The sequence below is a fragment of the Dermacentor albipictus genome, chromosome 8 (assembly GCF_038994185.2).
Source record: "Dermacentor albipictus isolate Rhodes 1998 colony chromosome 8, USDA_Dalb.pri_finalv2, whole genome shotgun sequence".
NCBI classification, from domain to species: domain Eukaryota; kingdom Metazoa; phylum Arthropoda; class Arachnida; order Ixodida; family Ixodidae; genus Dermacentor; species Dermacentor albipictus.
In genome coordinates, this window is record NC_091828.1 from 101,669,893 (window position 1) to 101,688,525 (window position 18,633).

The window sequence follows — 18,633 nt, forward strand, 5'->3', positions numbered from 1 at the left end:
GCAGTCGGTTGAACGAAAGTGGGCGCAAGCTGCTCCCATAGAAGCCGGATATCTGTGCAGGTCTGGAGTTCCAGTAGGTCGTGGGTACGACGATCGGAAGCGCATGGAACTTACGTAGGGAGGTGGCGCCGTCTATATTTTTTGATGGCTGTGAGCGTAAGCTCTGCTTAAGAAAGCGAAATCAGGAAAGAAAGAACTTATGATGACACCACAACAAGGAAGTAGCAGGTTCTTGTTGCGGTAAAGCTAGGGAAACGATAGAGCAGGTTTTATTGGAATGTGAAGACACAGAACACCGGTGAAGATATCTGCCCAGCCTCCACCATATATTAAATGAAACATTATGCAGAATTTCTCACTACCACGGCCGCTCAATGGAAACGCACGTGCGTTCCATTGAGCGGCCGTGTCACTACTATGTGCCTTATGCCATTGCTTTATGCTCTATGCATATAAACTCTGTGGGCCCCTCCGGCCTCCTTGAAGCCCTTGGCATCCCTTGGGCTGCAATAGCAGGGGGAAAGTAAAGATGGATTATAAGATAAGAGTAAAATAGGCGATTGGAAGCTTGGTAGTAGAAAAAGTATAGGGAGGCTTAACAACGGAGGCGTACAAAAACAAAATTTCCCAATAGGGGTTCAGAAAATTAATGATGGGAATTCTTTTTTTTTAACATAGACCTATGTTTAAAAAAAAATTTCCTACCCGGTTCTACCCGTGGTCCTACTTAGGAATAACAAGGGCTTGGTGGCGCGACAGATTGCCCTATTTCAATGAAGACGCTCATAGCATTTATCCACTTATCCATCCATGATTATGCGTTAATATTGTCACGTGACCAAACTACGATACTAGCCGATAGCCAATGCTCTAGCCAATGTCATTGCTCTGGCTGCGTTATGGTGGCTGTGCGTTGACGGTGCGTTTGTAGTGCTCAATGGTGGTGTTTTAACATGTAGTGGTCGGCCTTGCTAGTGGTGTTGTGCTTGTGTGATTGATTAGACGAAGCAGTTGGTGTGATACTCCGCATCTGTTGTGCCCTGAGTGAGACATGGGTAAGGTGAGACGAAGTAAGAAGCCCCCTCCCGAAGGCTGGGAGCTGATCGAGCCCACACTGGACGAACTGGAGCAAAAAATGCGCGAATGTAAGCGAACGGTGATATTTGTTTGTATTGTTTTGTTGTGAAGGCTGCAGCAGGAGTAGGGCGCAGCTTATGTTCTCTGTCGAGCGTTAATGTGTTATTGTTCTTTTTTTGGGCGAACTTTTTTTTTTTTTTTTTGCGGGGAGGGGGGGTTGTGCTATGGTGTAAAAGTTTGCCATAGCTGGTTATCGACTGAGTGATGAAGTGAAATGTTTAGTTAGATTCTTCGGTGGTAAGTTAGAGAGGCAAGAAATTGCGCCTTTTTGTGGCTCCAGACATCCGCTTGATGAAGGAAGGATAGATTCTTTCGTGCCTTTTTGGAAAGTGAGATATACAGCAGCGAATTAACCTATCATGTGACGGAGCTTTCAGTAATGCGCAGTCGCTGTATATAGGAAAAATCGAACTGGGCGTGATGCATAAACGTAGTGGTACAAATTGGTAGTGGTCGCTTTTGCTGATGGATGGTGCTATACATGGATGGATGGATGTTATGAGCGTCCCCTGTGGAACGGGGCGGTGGGTTGCGCCACCAAGCTCTTGCTATTATACTGCGTAATGCGCACTACGGAGTGCGCCCCTGCCGGTAATGGCTGGGTGCACGACGCACTGTTGTCGCAAGGCGATGCTGCCACATCCCGTGGAAAGCTTGTCATTTCAGCCGTATTTACGTACAAACGTACACTCGCTGGGGATGCCGAGTCTGACTTAGACCTTTATGACCCAATCCGGGAGCTTCAGTAATGATTTGTTTTAACCGAATTATACCCAACCTAAGCTAACATAACCTTGCACCAACCTTAATCTTCATGGTAACATGCACGATAAATAAGTTTCCCCAATGCGAGAATTGCCATTCCCTAGATGGCGCTGCATCGTCGTACACGAGTTCCAGGACTTACTTTTGGAAATGCGGTTGTTTGCTTTAAATCAGGGGTACATTCAGGACTCGACGGGAACCAGAGGTCAGTGGGTCACCTCGCATTGGGCGCTCGCGGGAAGACTACAAATGAAGCTGTGCAGGGTGATATGGGCTGGACTAGTTTTGAAGTGAGGAAAGCTCACAGTAAAATTGAGTGTGAAAGACGGCTGAGGGATATGGAAGAAAGTAAATGGGCTGGGAGAGTGTTCAGGTATCTGTACAGGAAAAACGTTGATTCACAGTGGAGGAAAAGAACTAGGAAGCTTACCAGCAAGTATGCGGCCTGTAGGGTGGGCAACACAGCAACAAAGAAGGTAAAGTGGAAAGTCGGAGAGGCTGAAATAATCTCATGGGTGGTGGCAATGGAAAAGAAACCTTCCATGAGTGACTACTTGAGAGGAAAAAACGAAATCAGGAAAGAAACCATTTATGATAACTCAAAGGGAAGCTCATTACTTTTCGAAGCGAGATCGGGTAGCCTTAGAACACGCACCTATAAAGCGAGATGTAAGAAGGAAGAAGCATGTGCTTGCTGCGGTAAAACTAGGGAAACTATGGAGCATGTTTTATTAGAATGGGAAGACGTCTACCCAGCGGTCAATTTAGGCACCACTGGCATCCTCGAAGCCCTTGGGTTCAGCGAGAGCAGTGGTAAAGTAAACGTGTCCGCAATGGGCATTAGTAAGAGGCGATTGCAGGATTTGTGAAAGAAAGGTATGGAAACAGCAAGACAGAGACGTACAAAAGCACAGTTCGCAGTTCGCTTTTTATTGTTTAACCTAGATAGGACATTAGGCAGTATAATAGCGAGAGCTTGGTGGCGCAACCCACCGCCCTGTTACAAAGGGGATGCTCACAACATCCATCGGGTCTTGCCTTTCCGTATGACATCATTCTGATGGCAGAAACTCCAAGAATCATGCTAGCTCTGGTGAACATATGTGTATCAGAAATCACAAAGCTGGGGCTTTGCTACAATTTCAAGAAAATGACTGTTGTCCAGCTGGCGGGTGTGACGCTGGGTAGTGGAACACTAACCCTGACACTGTCAGGAAATGCGCTAGAAGTAGCCTCTTTGTACAAATACTTGGGTGTGATGCTGTGCTCAGGTGGTGGCATGTATAGACAGCACGAGGACAACGTAAGACGGACGGCTCTGAGGGCACAATGTGTTCTCCGGCGCAGGAGCCGGAGAACCGATACCTTATGGTGCATGACATGTGGAAGCTTGTACGTGTGCCCGCGCTGATTTTTTGCAATGCCACTGTCTGCTCGTCACATGAAACTAGAGGATGGTTGGAGCGACACCCACAGGAGGTCGGCTGCATTGCTTAGGGATCACACGGGACGGTAGCCAACAAAGCAGTCCACGGAGACCTCGGGTAGTCTACCTTCGAAGCACTTGAGACGACAATCAAACTGACCTACCATGGTCACCTGAATTTTATGCGGAAGGAGCGATTGGCCAGGCAGGTCTTTGAATACTTGACTGCTACATGTTTGCGCACTTACTGGACAAACCGCATGTACTGCATAGAGAAGAAATATGGGTTCTTTGCGGCACCCATGCAGGCAGACTAAATTAAACAATATATCTAGGATGTGCGTGACTGCATCAAGGAAAAGGAGGAGGTGCTATGGCTACAAGCGATCAGCAAAAAAACCACAATGGCCCTATGTGGCTGACACAAAAGGACCATTGGCACAGTGTCGATTTTTGACAATAGCCTTGCGAGCTGCCTGCTCTTCGAGGCATGAGCTGGAGCACTGCGCACACTGGAACGCCAATGGAAAATTGACAGTGAGCAGCCGGATATGATGTGTCGCATATGTGGTGGTGTTTACGAAACTATGCAGAACATTGTGATGCTGTGCAAGAAAATTGAACCCCAGCGTCTAGGAGACATTCCCGTACATATTGCACTAGGCTCTGACGGTGATCGTGGGTAGGTTAACAGAGGAGTGGTAGAGCAAACTAAGTGGCGCCTTGAAAGATGCAGAGCCGCAACTGTGGGGACGTGATCCCGGTAAAGCTCACAGAAGTATGTGAAGTGAGCTGCTCCTCCATAATGTGCCCCTGCCCTACCCTCCCCCCCCCCCTTTTTTTGTTCCTTTTCTATTTTATTGCCAAGCCGCTGTAAATATGGTGACCCTTTACAAAGGGAAAGGCACCACATCATCATCATCAACCGATACATTTCTGGCAGGGGCACACTCTGTAGTGCGCATAGCATCATTCTTTGCTGATTGTAGATGTTGGTCGTTTTGAGGCTCCGTGCAAAAAAGACATTGTTTGCGTGTCTTCATCGAGAGAATTTGCTTGTGAAAGCTCTGAAAACGGAGAAACACAACCTAGTTAGTTTCCCGGAATCGATGTTTCTTGTCAAATAATTCTGGAGAGGAGTACTTGTCAGCATATGACTTCAGCGCAGAGTAGTAAATGGGCTCACAGGTACATGGAGATTTGAAGTGATCAGCAGTGGTAGACCAAGAGAATTCTTAGCCTAAAGGCAACATTTATACTAGTGCACTTCATTTGTCTGAGCAAGAACTTCACAAGTTCCCTAGTTAAAATGTTGGTCAGGTTTGGGTGTTCTGTTGGTCAGCCGCTGTTGTTCAGAGGAGAGTGACCGTTATTGCTTCACAGGGATTAGAGAGAGAACGAAACCTCGTGGCATGCCTTCTGCAAAATGGCCTTGTCATCCAATGCCTTAAGAAGCCATTTGGTTGCAGGTGAGACAGAGTCACACGAAGGCAAGCGCAAGGTGGAGTCTCTGTGGCCCATCTTCAAGATCCACCACCAGAAGTCCCGATACGTGTTTGACCTCTTCCACAAGCGGAAGGCCATCAGCAAAGGTGCGGACAACTTCAACCGCATAGGTTCTTGCATGTCTCCTCTCTTCTTCCTTTTCCTCAGGGCACAAAATGAGCGTGTTTGCTTGTTTTACCTGCCTCAGTGGCTGTGGCATACTGCTCCTGAGCACGAGGTCGCAGGTCCTATTCCCAGCTGTGATGGCTGCATTTCGATGGGGGCAAAATGGAAAAAAAAATAGTGTACTTAATTTAGGTGCACCTTAAAAAGGCCCTGCAGCACTTTTTCTTCTTAGCTGATAATACGCTGGACTGTGTGTGACGCCTTTCAATGACTATTTCTCTAAGAATTTTTGAAAAGGACTTAATTATAACTGAGATATAGAGCCCACAATGTTTACTTTCCCCATTGCCCATCAACAGATTGTTTTAGCTCAGCTGGGATGCCAATCAATCCAGGCATTTTCAGATGTCGCATTTTCGACATTTATATGGGACGTATTGCGTTTGACTTGGGGCTTTTGTAGTGGCAGTAACAGCTCCTCTGTAAAAGTCCAGATTTTTTTTCTCTTTCTACCACTTTCATTTCTTATAAAAAAGTAAAAAAAAATGTCTTGTTAGTGCTCACATGATGCATGCATTATGTGTACGTGCAGAGCTTTACGAGTACTGCATCCGGGAGGGCCTCGCTGACCGCAACCTAATGGCCAAGTGGAAGAAGCAGGGCTACGAGAACCTGTGCTGCCTGCGATGCATCCAGACCAGGGACACCAACTTCGGCACCAACTGCATCTGCCGCGTCCCCAAGGCAAAGCTCGAGGAGGTACTGATACACCCTTGCTTTTTGTACAATAGAACTGGAAGCTGGGCGAGTCGGAACAGACTTGTGACCGAACCACCCATAGAGTTTGCTGCAAAAATTACTAGCGATAATTCTGGCAGCACTAGTGTCTACGGCAGTTGAAAATGTGGCGGAATGATGGGTGTAAATGCCTTGCACGTGACGTCACGGATGCAGCTTCTCACCGTGCTGGTCCTCTATCGCAGCTAGAATGACGTCAGTGTATCATATTCACTGCCGTGGGCAACCTGCTTCAGTGGTCAGAACGGTGGTCAGAACAGTGGTCAGAACGGTGCTCGAGTTTGTGCCAGAACCACGACAGAACTGCCGTGCAAGACACCAACAAGCTGTGCTGGACCTTGAACACGGTGGCTAAGCTGACATTAGTGCGAGCCATGTATTGCACACGGATTTGCTTAAACTTTCTCTGTTAGGCTTCAGACGGTCTTATGACTTTGCAAAATATTCTGTTGCGAGTGCAACAATTTGTAATGATTATTCATGTGCATAAGGATTTATTGCCTGGCTACGTTTAAAAAACTATGATTGCTTGGAAACTTAGAAAAATATAAAGCGTAAAGCAAAATTTCTACAACTATGACCAAACAGAAGCGCACTCAAAGGTGACAGATGAGGCAAACTGATGCAGTTAAGTGCCGTGTCATTCTGCCTGCGTCATATGTCTTTGTGTGCACTTTATATGAATTACTAACCACCAAGAGTCACTTCATACACAGTTAGATCCACATGAAGCCAACAGACAATGAGGCCAAGCGAAGAACTGGACAAATTAACTGGATGCTTCTAATTGAAATGTACAAATAATCAGGAAAATAAAAATTAAAGTTGAGAAAAAGACGACTTGGCCGCAGGTATGAACCAAACCCACAACTTTCGTATATAATGAACGGTGGCTACCCATCTGTCCACTTTGGGTCTTTGTGTAGGTGTAATAGAGCCTAGCCCTGGCAGTGTTAAGCATTGAGTTGGATAATTTTGGCTAGATTCTATTTCATCATCGGGAAACTAGAGCACTGGGTTGATGAAACATGAAGGAAGTGGAAACATACAAGCTCTCACTCACGCAGCACCACTCATGACCATGGCAGTGAACATTGTTTCAACCACACGCTTTGCGTAGTACATGAAGTTAAGAGCTGGCAAGTGGCCAATAAGCCATATGCTTTCTTTGATATTACGCTTCTCTTTTCGTGTTTGACGCTGCTTTCTTCACCGCCTTGTCCCATCGTTAGTTTCAGTTCCCTTTGTGCTACTCGTTGCTTTGCTGTTGGTCAGACACAGTGCGTGTCCGGGGCTCTTGTCATACGACTAGAGTGCTGCAGGTAGCTGGCACCCTTCCTTGGTGCATAGACAAAGCACTTCATGAGACTTGACACAGGGTTAAGCCATGTTACACTGTATTATGAATGTAATGCATGTATTATCAAAGAAACTGTAATGCACATGTTAGCACACAAGCGAAATATATGTACAATAAAAATTTGACATGTGTGCCATGGTACTCCTGTAATATTTCTTGAAAGACCCTTAAAAAGTTCTGTCTTGGAAGTCTTCACGAACCCTGCATAACCACTTCTGAGTAAATGTTGAAATGGATTAAGGCAATCTAAGGCATTATGTACAGGGAAGTTGGTCTCATGAGGATATTAAAGGGTCCCTGAAGTGGTTCAGAAAATTTTTGTAGATGCATAGGGTACAGCTACAGTAAAACATTCGCTCCACTATTTAGGTGAAGTGTCTCATTAAGAGAGCTACGAACGATTACAAATTACCCTCCTCCATAGACATGCTTTTTCTCCTCAGTTCTTTTGCTGAGTGATTGGGACTAGGCTCCCCCTTCTCTGGCTTTGTGTCATGATGGGACATCGTGTCATCTACTTTTGGTCGTTTTGGAGCCAGCGCGTGAAGCCTCTCCAACCTCTCTGCCAGCTGCCTGACAGTTGATCCCAAGTGAGAGCTATCAAAGCAGTGTGCATCGCAAGCACATTCTATTGCAGCACCGGGCGTGTTGGTAATCACAGGCGAGCTTGGTGTTTTGACGGAGGGGTGGAGGTGTAAGCTAACTTTCAATAGAATAAGCGCGAAAAAGTGACAGCACACAAGAAGAAAAACAGACAGGACAAGGCGCCTTGTCCTGTCTGTTTTTCTTCTTGTGTGCTGTCACTTTTTGGCGCTTATTCTATTGAAAGCTATGCACCAACTAGCCCCACAACGTGTTTTACTGTTTAAGCTAAAGCGTCTCCATACTACTATTGCTGTGATGAAGGAGCTTTAGCGTAGACGTACATGAGTGGGATGATCGATCTGCACGGTCAAGCCACCTGGTGGCGCAGAGCTTAACCAGCCAAACAAAGAGCTAATATTGCTGTAACCAAGTGTAAAACATTTTAAACTTATAGAAAAATGTGTTCACAATTATGCTCTTGCTAAAAATTTACACCAGCAGCAAAGTAGAATACACCTGGTTACTGCTATATATTCTGTGTTTCGTTCAGGTCTGTGCGGTCCACACGGTGCTGCCACCAGGTGGCAGCACCGTGTGGACCGTTCACGTTTGCGGCTCTGCTCATCCCATAAACCATCCAGGCTCAGTGCGCTTGCATTTACTTGGATACCGGACACGCAACACACTGCTGTGGTATATACTAATCCTTTGGTGTGAAGTGACGGCTGCAAATGCGTAGATGCTGGTGCCGATCGGATACCGACAACCAGCGCTGGAGCCACTCCGCTCACATGCAAGCAGACAACACTTGCTGTGTACCAGAAGTGCTTGAGTGTAGTGATGAAGTGTCCTTGTGCATTCTCTTTCTGTTATTTTGTTTTTATAGAAACAATTTAACTAATATGGCAACTATTACAAGCAACATTTGTTCTCCTTAAAGCTGGGAAAATTATCTACGATGAGCCCTGGGCAGCCAGTCATGTAGCTCGCCCTGCTGGCATCATATGTTCACCTTGGGTCACTTGGTCAAGGGCAGCTGAAAACTGGGGGAAGTGCCGTGCTGGAATCGGCAGCAATTTACATTTTTAAAAGCTTAGAATAAATTGCACGCTTTATGCCGAGCTCTAAAATGCGTCGCTTAATGATCAGAAGGGCCAAACCTAACAACTCAATAAATACGTTTGTGCAAAGTCATCAAAATTGTTTCAGGGTCTCTTTAAAAAGGGCTTGAAAGGCTCCTTTTACATCATGCATATTTGAGAGCATTTTTAACAGCAAGTTTTTCCAATTGCTTTCAGGGCAAGATAGTCGAGTGTGTCCACTGTGGCTGCAGAGGGTGCTCTGGATGAAGAATTTGTCTCATCGCTACCATTACCAGAAGTTGATATGCAGTGTCGCCTATAAAGCTGTCCCATTTCTACTACCACAAATTGTGTTTGCTGCCTTTTTGGCCAGCCTCGTAGGCTTTTCATATGGGCCAATACCTCTGGTGTCATTTTTTGCATTCGACCTTCACTGGAACATAGCTGCAGAGGTTCAACAGCCTCGTCCTTGAAAACTGAATGGCAACAATAGGTTCGTTCAATTCACCTGCAAACTAGTTAAAGTAGTGCTGTGCTTCACCGTTCAGCAGTGCAAGCATGGTACCTTCTGCACAGTGCCGTTCGTTTCAAAAAGTGCACCTAAAGTTCACGGCCATTCGTAAGGTCCATAACACGAACTAGTGGGCTAGTTGGTTAATCGCAATGGAATATGGCAGTGCACTTCGAAACAAGGACATAGCACAGTGCTAACGAACATGTAGTGCTGTACTGCAATTGTCGAACGGTTGCTGTGCAGTGCTCCTGTTTCTTCACTGTGTTACGTCCTAGTTTTGAAGTGCGCCGCCATATTCCATCATAAGGTCCATTTGATTCGCCTGCACCACTTCGAAAAAGTTAACGGTGGTTCACAGGAAGTTCAGAAATTCTGCAGCTTGATTTCTGCGGTGCAGGCAGAGTATGACACTCCCAACGAACGCTGAGGTGCAGCCATTATGTTTTAACTAATGTGCGTCGAGTGAGTTTTTGACTGCGCCTGAATTGATGGTATGATGGCTTCAGAGATGTGAATACTATATGGGCTTGCATCGACGCAGCAGACATGTTACATTGGATAAGGACAGGATCTGTCTATACGCAAGCATGATTATTTAAAATGGGGTGTATCAGTACTCTGCTTTTTACTTCATGTAATGTGATGGGAGACAATGAATACTTCTTACACTCATGGCCAAGCTATTTCGATGACAGGGAAGCTCTTGGATAAGCTATAGAAGAAAGATCTGCATGTATGTTTTCAAAATAAGGATGGTCGGTTATTCTTTAAATTCGATTAACAATTAATCGTTCATAATTTTAGCCATTCATTGATTAATCGCTTTAGATGCAGGGTTTTTCGTCAACTGAATCCAAAATTTTGCTGGGCACCTTTAAAAAGTTGAAACACAGTTAACTACTCGTACTTTTGTGAGACCCTATTTTAATGTTTGAGAGGTAGAACAAAGTTTGGAAAGCAAGTGTATAAACACTATACAGTTAAAGCTTGATATAACAAAGTCGGTAAAATGTGCAATTTGCTTCATTACATTGAAATTTCGTTGTATTAAAATTCGACCTTTTATGCAAATAAGTACAGTTGCCGATCAATTCTTGCTCAATTCTTGATCAAGGGTCCACAGAATTTTCAGAATTATCGAGCAAACGAAAGCAAATTCGAATGTGGAAACAATTCATTTTGATGAATTTGGCGACGAATGATACGGTTTCATGCCGCGTCGACGATATCTTCACATCGGCGGTACGAATTAAGCGAAGCCAGGCACGCTTTCGCATGCACTCCGCCCCTGCATCTGATAGCGTCGCCCGCACTGGGACGACGCTATCATGAAAAGCAGCGGCAGCGAGGAGCGAATAGTTCACCTCTCGCTCCAACGGGTCACCGAAACTCGGGATTACACAACCTGCAATACTAAACGCACGGGAAGACAGCTTACATGCCACAACGTCTCGGCACGCCTGCTCTTTGAACACACGGCAGGTTACTTCTAAAGCAGGATGCGCGGCTGCGTATGCACTCAGCCGCGGTTACAGCCATGCGCAGCCACGGCTGAGACGCGCGCCAGCTTACTTCCCACTCTGCCCCCTCGCGCGCATTTGATCGCTTTACCGCAAGCTCACTCCCATCTCCCTCTTTCCCTTTGCTAGTGTGGGAAGGCAGCACTCGTGAAGGCACCATCTTTCTTGCCTCAGCCTCGCACACTTTCATTTGCACCGAAAGCACACACTGCATGTAGCGCGATAGCATCTTATCACACTTAGACTTTATGCAGAAGACGATGGGCTCCACTTCGGCGGTTGCTTTGGGCGCGAATTGAGAGGCGTGTTTACAAGCAGCTGCGTGCAATGCAATCATTTGACCGTTTGCGCCGGTGAAACTTTTCATTTATTGCCTCGGCATTCCTTTGCGGAGGCAGTGAAATTTCGTTATCTTGAAACCTCAAACACACTTCGCTATGTTGAGGTTCTAAATACATGGTGTTCTATGCAGAAGAGGTTGTGAAAAGGTAAATACTTCGTTATATTGAAGTTCGTTATATCGAGGTGTAGCTGTGTATTATAAAATGGCACTTAGTGCAGAATTAAATAAGATGCATGGCACTAGTGAATCCCTGTACAGTAGTTAAACCAGAAATAAGAAAAATGGCAAAGGTGAAGTCCAACAGAAATATGCAAGAAATTGCATTATACACGGGGGAAAGGAAAGTTACTAGTTCAAGATATTAAACCACACGCACTTTTCTACAGAGCGAAGGAATGTCAATTGGCTGGGATGTTTGGGTGAAACCGACACCTTTGAATGGCCACAAAACCAGCATGCCAGAATAGATGCGCGGACGCTATAGATTTGCTGGAATCTACGTGAACTTTGTTGCTGTGTCAAATGCATGCTCCAAACCGGCGCGTATGTTTTGCCACGTCTTTAGCAGACTGGGAGTGGCACGATGATCAACGACTGGGTTGCTATGGCATGCCTTGAATTGTAAGGGCATTTCAAGTCTCCAGCTTCAGGCGGTGCGGGGGAAGCGAGGGGAAGCACTCGGCTTGGCATCTCTCGGGACTCGGAAAAACAGTTGACAGTCACTCCACCACAGCCGCCCAGTCGCTGCTCGTGTGCTGCCATTACAGTATCATTTTAAAATTTTCGCGCCACTGCTGTCAAACTCTCGAAAACGATCAATCGAACAGGCCTAATCGATTACGTCAGTTAAATGAAAGGTGCAGATCGATGAAGATTAGTCCTCTTATGGGATACATTTCATTGATTAATCGTTCATCGACATTCACTATGTTCCAGAAGGGTCCACTACATCCCGCAACAAAAGTTCATGTCTTCATGCCACTCATAGTCCTCATGAATTCTTGGGCAGCATGCAGAAATTATTCGAGGGGTACAATTTCTAGGGCCACATTCTGGGTGAACTGCACCAATGTCCACATTGCATGCATTCTGGGGCACGGGTGCTTGTGTGGCAATCGGCAGGCATATGCACTTGGGGGCCAAGAGAGGCTTGCAACGAGCAGTTACATACCGAGTCAATACCATTAACCTACACGTGCGTCCTCCAACACTGTCGTGGGTCGCCAAGAACACTACCACCATTGCACGTCCTCATGCGAGAAGGTGTAGTGCGACGGAAACTACAAATGCATATCTTCACCGAGTTTGCACCGTGCTATATTATAAGCACCCCACTGTAATGAATGTTGTGGGGATTGTGGTATGCCCTGGCGGCGTTCCGTGGGCAATAACCTGCGGAGGCATTATGTAAGAGTCCACCTGGTGGATATGTCCATTTCGTCTGCTGTTAAAATTCTAATTGGCCGGGCTGGGCTGCATGTCAGCAGCGACAAGATGCCACAACCAATCAGCATTTCAGCAGCAGACGAAATGGGCATGTCCACAAGGTGGATTCATACAGAATGCCTCCTCTGTTCTGTCATCCCTATGCCTCTCCCCCTTTCCACTTGCGACGGTTGTTGGCGGTGGCGATCCACTTAAAATTTGCAGTGGGGTCGCTCGCGTCACGGGGATAGCCGCTGTTGGCTTCTCCCGATGGGAATGTTGGTTTCGCTTTCCTCTCATTCGCTGGCCCCTTTGTGTTGAGCTCCTGTATGGTGCCTTTGCTAGCATGGCGAGCGCTTACCTTGTGTTGATCTTGTCCGGATGCTAAGCCCAAGAGCAGTGCTTAGTGCGAGGTCAAACTGTGCAGAGCTGAACTTATTGGAGGCCCAAGCTCTCGCAAGTTGGCCCCTTTGGTTTCCACGAACCTCGGGACCAGGTGTTTGTACAGTGTTAACGAGTCGCCGGAGACAATAAACGGTTTCCGCCAACTCTGGACAATGCAGTTTTCCTGTGTGCATAGCACTCGGTAGCACCATTGTGCATGTGTGCTATGGCCGACACAGCCCTGTGGTTTGCTACGCTCGAACCCGCAGCGCTCAGAACTCCTGCGAGACCCTAGGACCCCCATAACGTGTTCTCTGCCACGTAGTATGGCTTGCACAAGTGTACCAGAGCTCGCACCCATACCATACGTGGCAGCGGGAAGCAGTGTGGTTTAGCCGACTCGACAGACCAGCTCGAACAGATTGAGCACGAAAGGCAGCTAAGGACACCTAGGCCGAGGGATTTACCCACTGCAGAGCGGAGGTGCAACCCACTTAGTCACATTCTGTTCTGAATTACGTTTCTCTTTGTGCATTCCCAAGACACACTGGTTAGCTGGATGTGTTCCATGGAGCGTCTGAGCATCCTGGAACACATTGCTGAAATTGCATGAAATTGCTAAACGCACAGCTCAAAATTATTGCTTCTTACGAGTCACTTTTATGAAAGGATTCCTCCTTGCTTCTTTCCTCCACTACATAACAAATCTTACCATACGGAATGAATTGCAAAAGTTTGTTACAGAGGTGGTGCTTGGGTATATTGAATTATGTATCAAAGATGTTCTAGTGCCTATTCGCCGCAACCGGGTTCGACTTTACCACCGCCATACATGGCACCTTGTTGAGTCAGGCACAACACACTACAATGTACAATGTGTTAAATGATTATAGTAAAAAAATGACTTTATTTACAGTAACTTAAGATACAAAGAGCGCCAAATGATGCCAGTCAGAACCAGTGGCGAAGTCAGGTTGTGCAGGATGGCCCAATCGTGAAGCTCTCCGAGTGACAGCCAGTGGAATCAAGGCTGTTGCTGGGGTTGGGAACAGCAAGGACACAGTTTTTTTTCCCCTTTCACTCTGACGATGCCATTTGTTTTGCTTGTGCTCTGATGCGCTTCTCGTACTCCAGGGCATTTTGGCTGCAAGGAAATGTGAAGTGTTTAATACATGCAAGCCAAAGAAAACCTTGACACCTGCGACTCCAAGAAGCACCAACAGTTAGCTTAAAAACTGAATTAAAGAGACACTAAAGTCAAATATTGAGACAGCGGGCACTGTTAAATACCATTCCAGAAACTTTTGCAGTGCTTGTTTCGTGCCGAGCAAATACCTAGTTTAAAATAGATTTGCATATGAAGGGTCCGCATACCTTTAGTGCAATTCAAATAGCCTACCCCTGAGCGGGGAATGGTGATATTGTGTACACCACCACCGCCCTTTGCTGCTGTCGATGAGTAAGACAGTGCCCAACAGAGGGTGCTATGGTTTCTTTGTGCAAAATGCAAACACAGGGCCATGCAGAAACCAAGACTGAACATTCGATTTGCCACTGCAGCGGCTTTTCGTCAAGTGGTGTGGATTGATCGGGCATCCCGTAACATCACACGGACGTGGCATCCTCTACTATATACAGAGTTTGAGCAAAACCAGCACAGCACCACGCAATAATGGAACTAATGAAGCACGAAAACGTAGATGACGCAGAGTCAAGCAAAAACGAACACTTCTGACTGCTCATGTTGTTGTCAAGGGTAATGTCACTGCATTCCGTTTTTAAAAATCGAATATGAACTACCCAAGTAGTGTTTTCTTTCGTCCTTTAACACAATTAAATTATCGATTTATTACAAATGATTGTGTACGTAATAGTGCCAGAATGATAATAAGGAGTGTGTACGTCATCGGGCTAGTACTTGAATGGCCCGGGGAGTCTCAAGTTGAGTCCAGCATTTAGCTAAATTTCGCATTTGCTAAAGTTTATGTGATGCGTTAGATGTTCTCAAGCATTAATCTGCAACTTAAGCTTGATTAAGTATGTGCCTTTAGTGCCCCTTTAACCAAAATTTGCAGTCGTGAGTGGCACCCTAGAGTATCATCACCGCAGTGTTTGTAGCGGTTCAATGTTAACTTTGTTAATGAGCGCAGCAGTGATGACTCTGCTCATTGCACCTTTTTGACAATGTCTCGGACCTCAGATAGTGTTCAAGTGAAACCAGTGCTTTGACAGTGGGAATTAAAAGCATGGCAGTTTGGCAGTATGTGGTGTAGCCAAAATTTTTTTCACAGACACTTATTTAGCAAATTTTATCGGGAGCCTTATTATCAACAAGTAATTACGAGCAAGCACTGTGTACCTCGTAGAATACCAATTACACATTGCTTGAGAACCGCCACAATCAATAGAGGTGGCAATGAAATCAGCTGGAGGCTTAATGGCCAACTTCAATAAAACTTTGGACCATGTGAAAAAGACCATAGTTTCAGTTAGTGTAGACACAGATCACGAAAAGCTCACAAGACAGTTTCCGATACCAAAACTTAACGCCGCGATTACTGCACGGCCGAAATCGTGTAGAAAATGAAATGCGTGGCCTCAGAAATTGGGTGGCATCCGTGGCTTGCTGTGTCATGTCCACAAACCACGAGGTGTCCGGATCATCTCCCAAGGTGCTCCCAAGGCTGTTAGCAAGATTAGACACAAGAGCCATGCCACAATTGCTTCAACAGCATATACAACTCAACCAAATTACCGAAGTAAAATTTTTTTGCAGGCGGCCCTGAATGTATGAATGATCCACAAAAGTGATACTGCACAGGCAATTGCTAAGAGTGTCATACCTGGGCAACGAACAACCATACAACAGTGGAAAAACTAAGTGGGAGTGCTCACCAGTAGATAGTGTATGCCTCTGCTTGCGCTGGGTCCTTGACGTTGGGCTCGTTGAGCAAGTCTTGAACACCCAACAAGATCTGTTTGATGGTGATGGCGGGTCTCCAGTCCTTCTCCTCGTCCAGCAACGACAGACACACTGTACCCGACGGGTACACGTTTGGGTGGAACAGAGGGGGCTCAAACTTGCACTTGGGTGGTGTTGAGGGGTAGTCATCTTTAAAGACCATGCGCAGCTTGTAGAGGCCTCCTTCCCAGGGTGTCTGCATTGCAAGTGTACCATCCATAGATATGTCTACCGTGGAACGATTGACGCACCTCGCACGAATTGCACAAAGCAGCGATTATATCAAAGGAGAGTGCCAGTAATGCAATTAAGAGTTGAAACAGAAGTACCCTCGTAACATAAATAGAACAGGTTTTGTTTATTATGTGTGCAGCAGAATCAATACAGGCAAATCTTTCACACATTATTACAGTTCGGAAATAAGACCAGGAAAATGCACCTTAATTTACAGGGTTGGCAATGTCCAATTACGGTTCACTTCCTCACTCGTCAGTCAAACAAGCCTAGTATGCTAATAAGGCAGGATGAAGCATGAAGAAGGTAGAGAAATGAACAAGATGAACACTGGTGCTGTCCTTTTTTCTCATGCATGTGTTGCCTGTACCAGAACGTAGTTGTGGATTCCCGACCAGTTTACCTCGCTTGCCTTAGCATCATCTTCATTGAATGACGTGCTACTGCAAAGGCTGGTCCCAACAATTGCAAGGCGTTGCACGTGACAAACCGCTGTTGCATAAGTGGCAAAAACGCAGGAGGTCACTTATACTCACCCCCTGTTTTCCGGGGATGGCACACTCCCAGTTGAGCAGATTTAATGTTCCGTCCAAGTTCTTTGTCGGTCGGGCAACGAACCCCTGTGGAATGGGTAAAAAAACCGAATGAAGTTGCACGCCACAAATGCCTCTCCAACAGAAATAACACACATGCACCATTCGTGGACGCGTGGAAGGTCGACTGCTGACGCCCAAATAAACCAAGCCCTGCGTGCTCCGGTACACTCAAAAGCTTTTCACGTTGACGCCGTTGAAGGGGCACCGGGCGCGTACTAGCATGTCTGCGGCACATGGCTCGGCCTGCTCGGCACGGCGGCAGTAGATCGCCATCGATATCGAGGTCGCCGTTCCGGCTTACCGCAAGCAGCGCAAACTTCACTTATACGTCTTTCTAGAAAATTCTACGCACACAGCAACGTTGGCGTGCATTGCTTACACACCGAGCTGTGCCCGTTTGAGCGAATGTGTGCTGGCTCAATCCTACAGACTACACCGGCTCTTCACACCATGATCTATTGGCCTTGACTCCGTAGTAGCGTGTGTGCTTTCATTTTTTTTTTTTTAATACTAGCGATCCTGCGCTCCACAAGCAAGGTCCGTGGCCACCTTGCCGACAACAGCTTGCCGGTAAAAACGACTGAGCAGTCAAATCGCACGAACTCGCTGCCGTTCATACAACCGAATGCTGCGCTGTCCCTTTTTTACCGGCCCTACCTGCTGCTTCTCTTCCAAAAAAAGAAAGCGGAGTGATAGATAAAACGAGCAAGTACGACCAATAGCGCAGGTCTCGGGGATGTTAAGAAAATGAAATTACTTACAAACGGGTGGTCTTTTCTCCACGCTTTCCGCTCTTCCGAGAGTCGGGCGATCGCAATTCCAGACATGGCAGTTCCCCTGCGAGTTATAAAGCACCGAAATAAGCGAACGACGTTGGAGGCGCAGTCCGAAAAGCATGTAGCGGCACAAATAGCCAATTCGAGGGCTTACAAGCACGGCACACATGCCTCTTGAAGGTGTTCGCTCAACCTCGCAGGTCAGCGTCAACTAAAACGTTACAAATAACACAGCGATTAGACATGCATGGCGGTCAACTCGTGCAGGCGCCTCGGAAAAGACTTCCGACGGACGCGGCCGGTTTCAACCGCCGCGCGCCCAACACTCCTAGCACTAATCTTAGGAGTCGCCTGTTCCCGATAGCGAAACACTAGAGCAAGCTTGAAAGTTTTCTGGTTTTGAAACGAGCACGCGCTCAGCTGTCATACAAAAACCCATCCAATGCCTACAGAGACGCCGACGGTAACGCTAACCCTAGCCGCTGCCGCGGGAAGCGATGCAATTTACAGGCAAAACGCACACCAAGCAGCAGTACCATGACTGGAAGAAAAAGCTTGGTCAGTTTGAAATTGCCACGACAGTTTTTGAGTGCGGTACGAGAGCAATAAACTACGTACCTGGCCAGGAACACTTTCAGCTCACTTTGCGCCGAAAACCCTCCAGCTCGGATAGCCTGGAAGGTCAAAGAAAAAAGAATAAAAAAAGAGACGTTCAACGGGCTCAACCACGACGCTGGCGGCGTCGAGAGCGAAAGAGATACAGGTAATGGAGCCAAGCGAGCCACACAACAGGCAGCACCAAAGTGGTAACGAAATAACGTTTCAAACGCTCGTTGCGCCGCAGCTAGGTGTAAAATGTGAGTCACGTGCGATCTACGCAAACAGCCGCTGAGCGGGACTGCGAGCAACAAAATGTGCAATATATAAAAAAAGCACTTGCTATAAAAACATAATTTTGTGAATAAAAATTACATTATATAGTTGAGCTCCTTCTTTTTTTTCTAATAATAGACACTTGTATTTGGTCTCAAGCACAACCACTAGTGGCGCTGCGCGCGCAACACCTTCCATGCAGAAGCGCTTGAATTTAAATTGTATGGAAGCATTAATGGTCA

General features: G+C 46.4%; 3 protein-coding genes across 4 annotated transcripts in view; 1 reads left to right on the forward strand and 2 right to left on the reverse strand.

Moving 5' to 3' along the window:
• The window catches only part of LOC135913740 (zinc finger protein OZF-like), a 269,769-nt gene that overhangs the window by 147,437 nt on the left and 103,699 nt on the right, over positions 1 to 18,633 (reverse strand). The gene's annotated exons all lie outside the window — the stretch shown is intronic.
• l(1)10Bb (BUD31-like protein) lies at positions 881 to 9,112 on the forward strand. The gene is made up of 4 exons (XM_065446377.2): positions 881 to 1,145; positions 4,798 to 4,920; positions 5,532 to 5,698; positions 8,981 to 9,112. Exons 1-4 carry the CDS (start codon positions 1,052 to 1,054, stop codon positions 9,029 to 9,031), a joined length of 435 nt encoding a protein of 144 aa, XP_065302449.1. The 5' UTR covers positions 881 to 1,051; the 3' UTR covers positions 9,032 to 9,112.
• lwr (ubiquitin conjugating enzyme lesswright) lies at positions 13,830 to 18,325 on the reverse strand. Of its 2 annotated transcripts, none has more exons than XM_065446346.2 (5): positions 18,137 to 18,325; positions 17,504 to 17,579; positions 16,683 to 16,766; positions 15,846 to 16,108; positions 13,830 to 14,094 (listed from the first exon to the last, which is right to left on the reverse strand). In XM_065446346.2, the coding sequence occupies exons 2-5, from the start codon at positions 17,567 to 17,569 to the stop codon at positions 14,028 to 14,030; spliced, it is 480 nt and encodes a 159-aa protein (XP_065302418.1). In that variant the 5' UTR covers positions 17,570 to 17,579; positions 18,137 to 18,325; the 3' UTR covers positions 13,830 to 14,027. The 2 variants fall into 2 exon arrangements, with proteins under 2 accessions (XP_065302418.1, XP_070379966.1); XM_070523865.1 differs by lacking the exon at positions 18,137 to 18,325 and adding an exon at positions 17,673 to 17,815.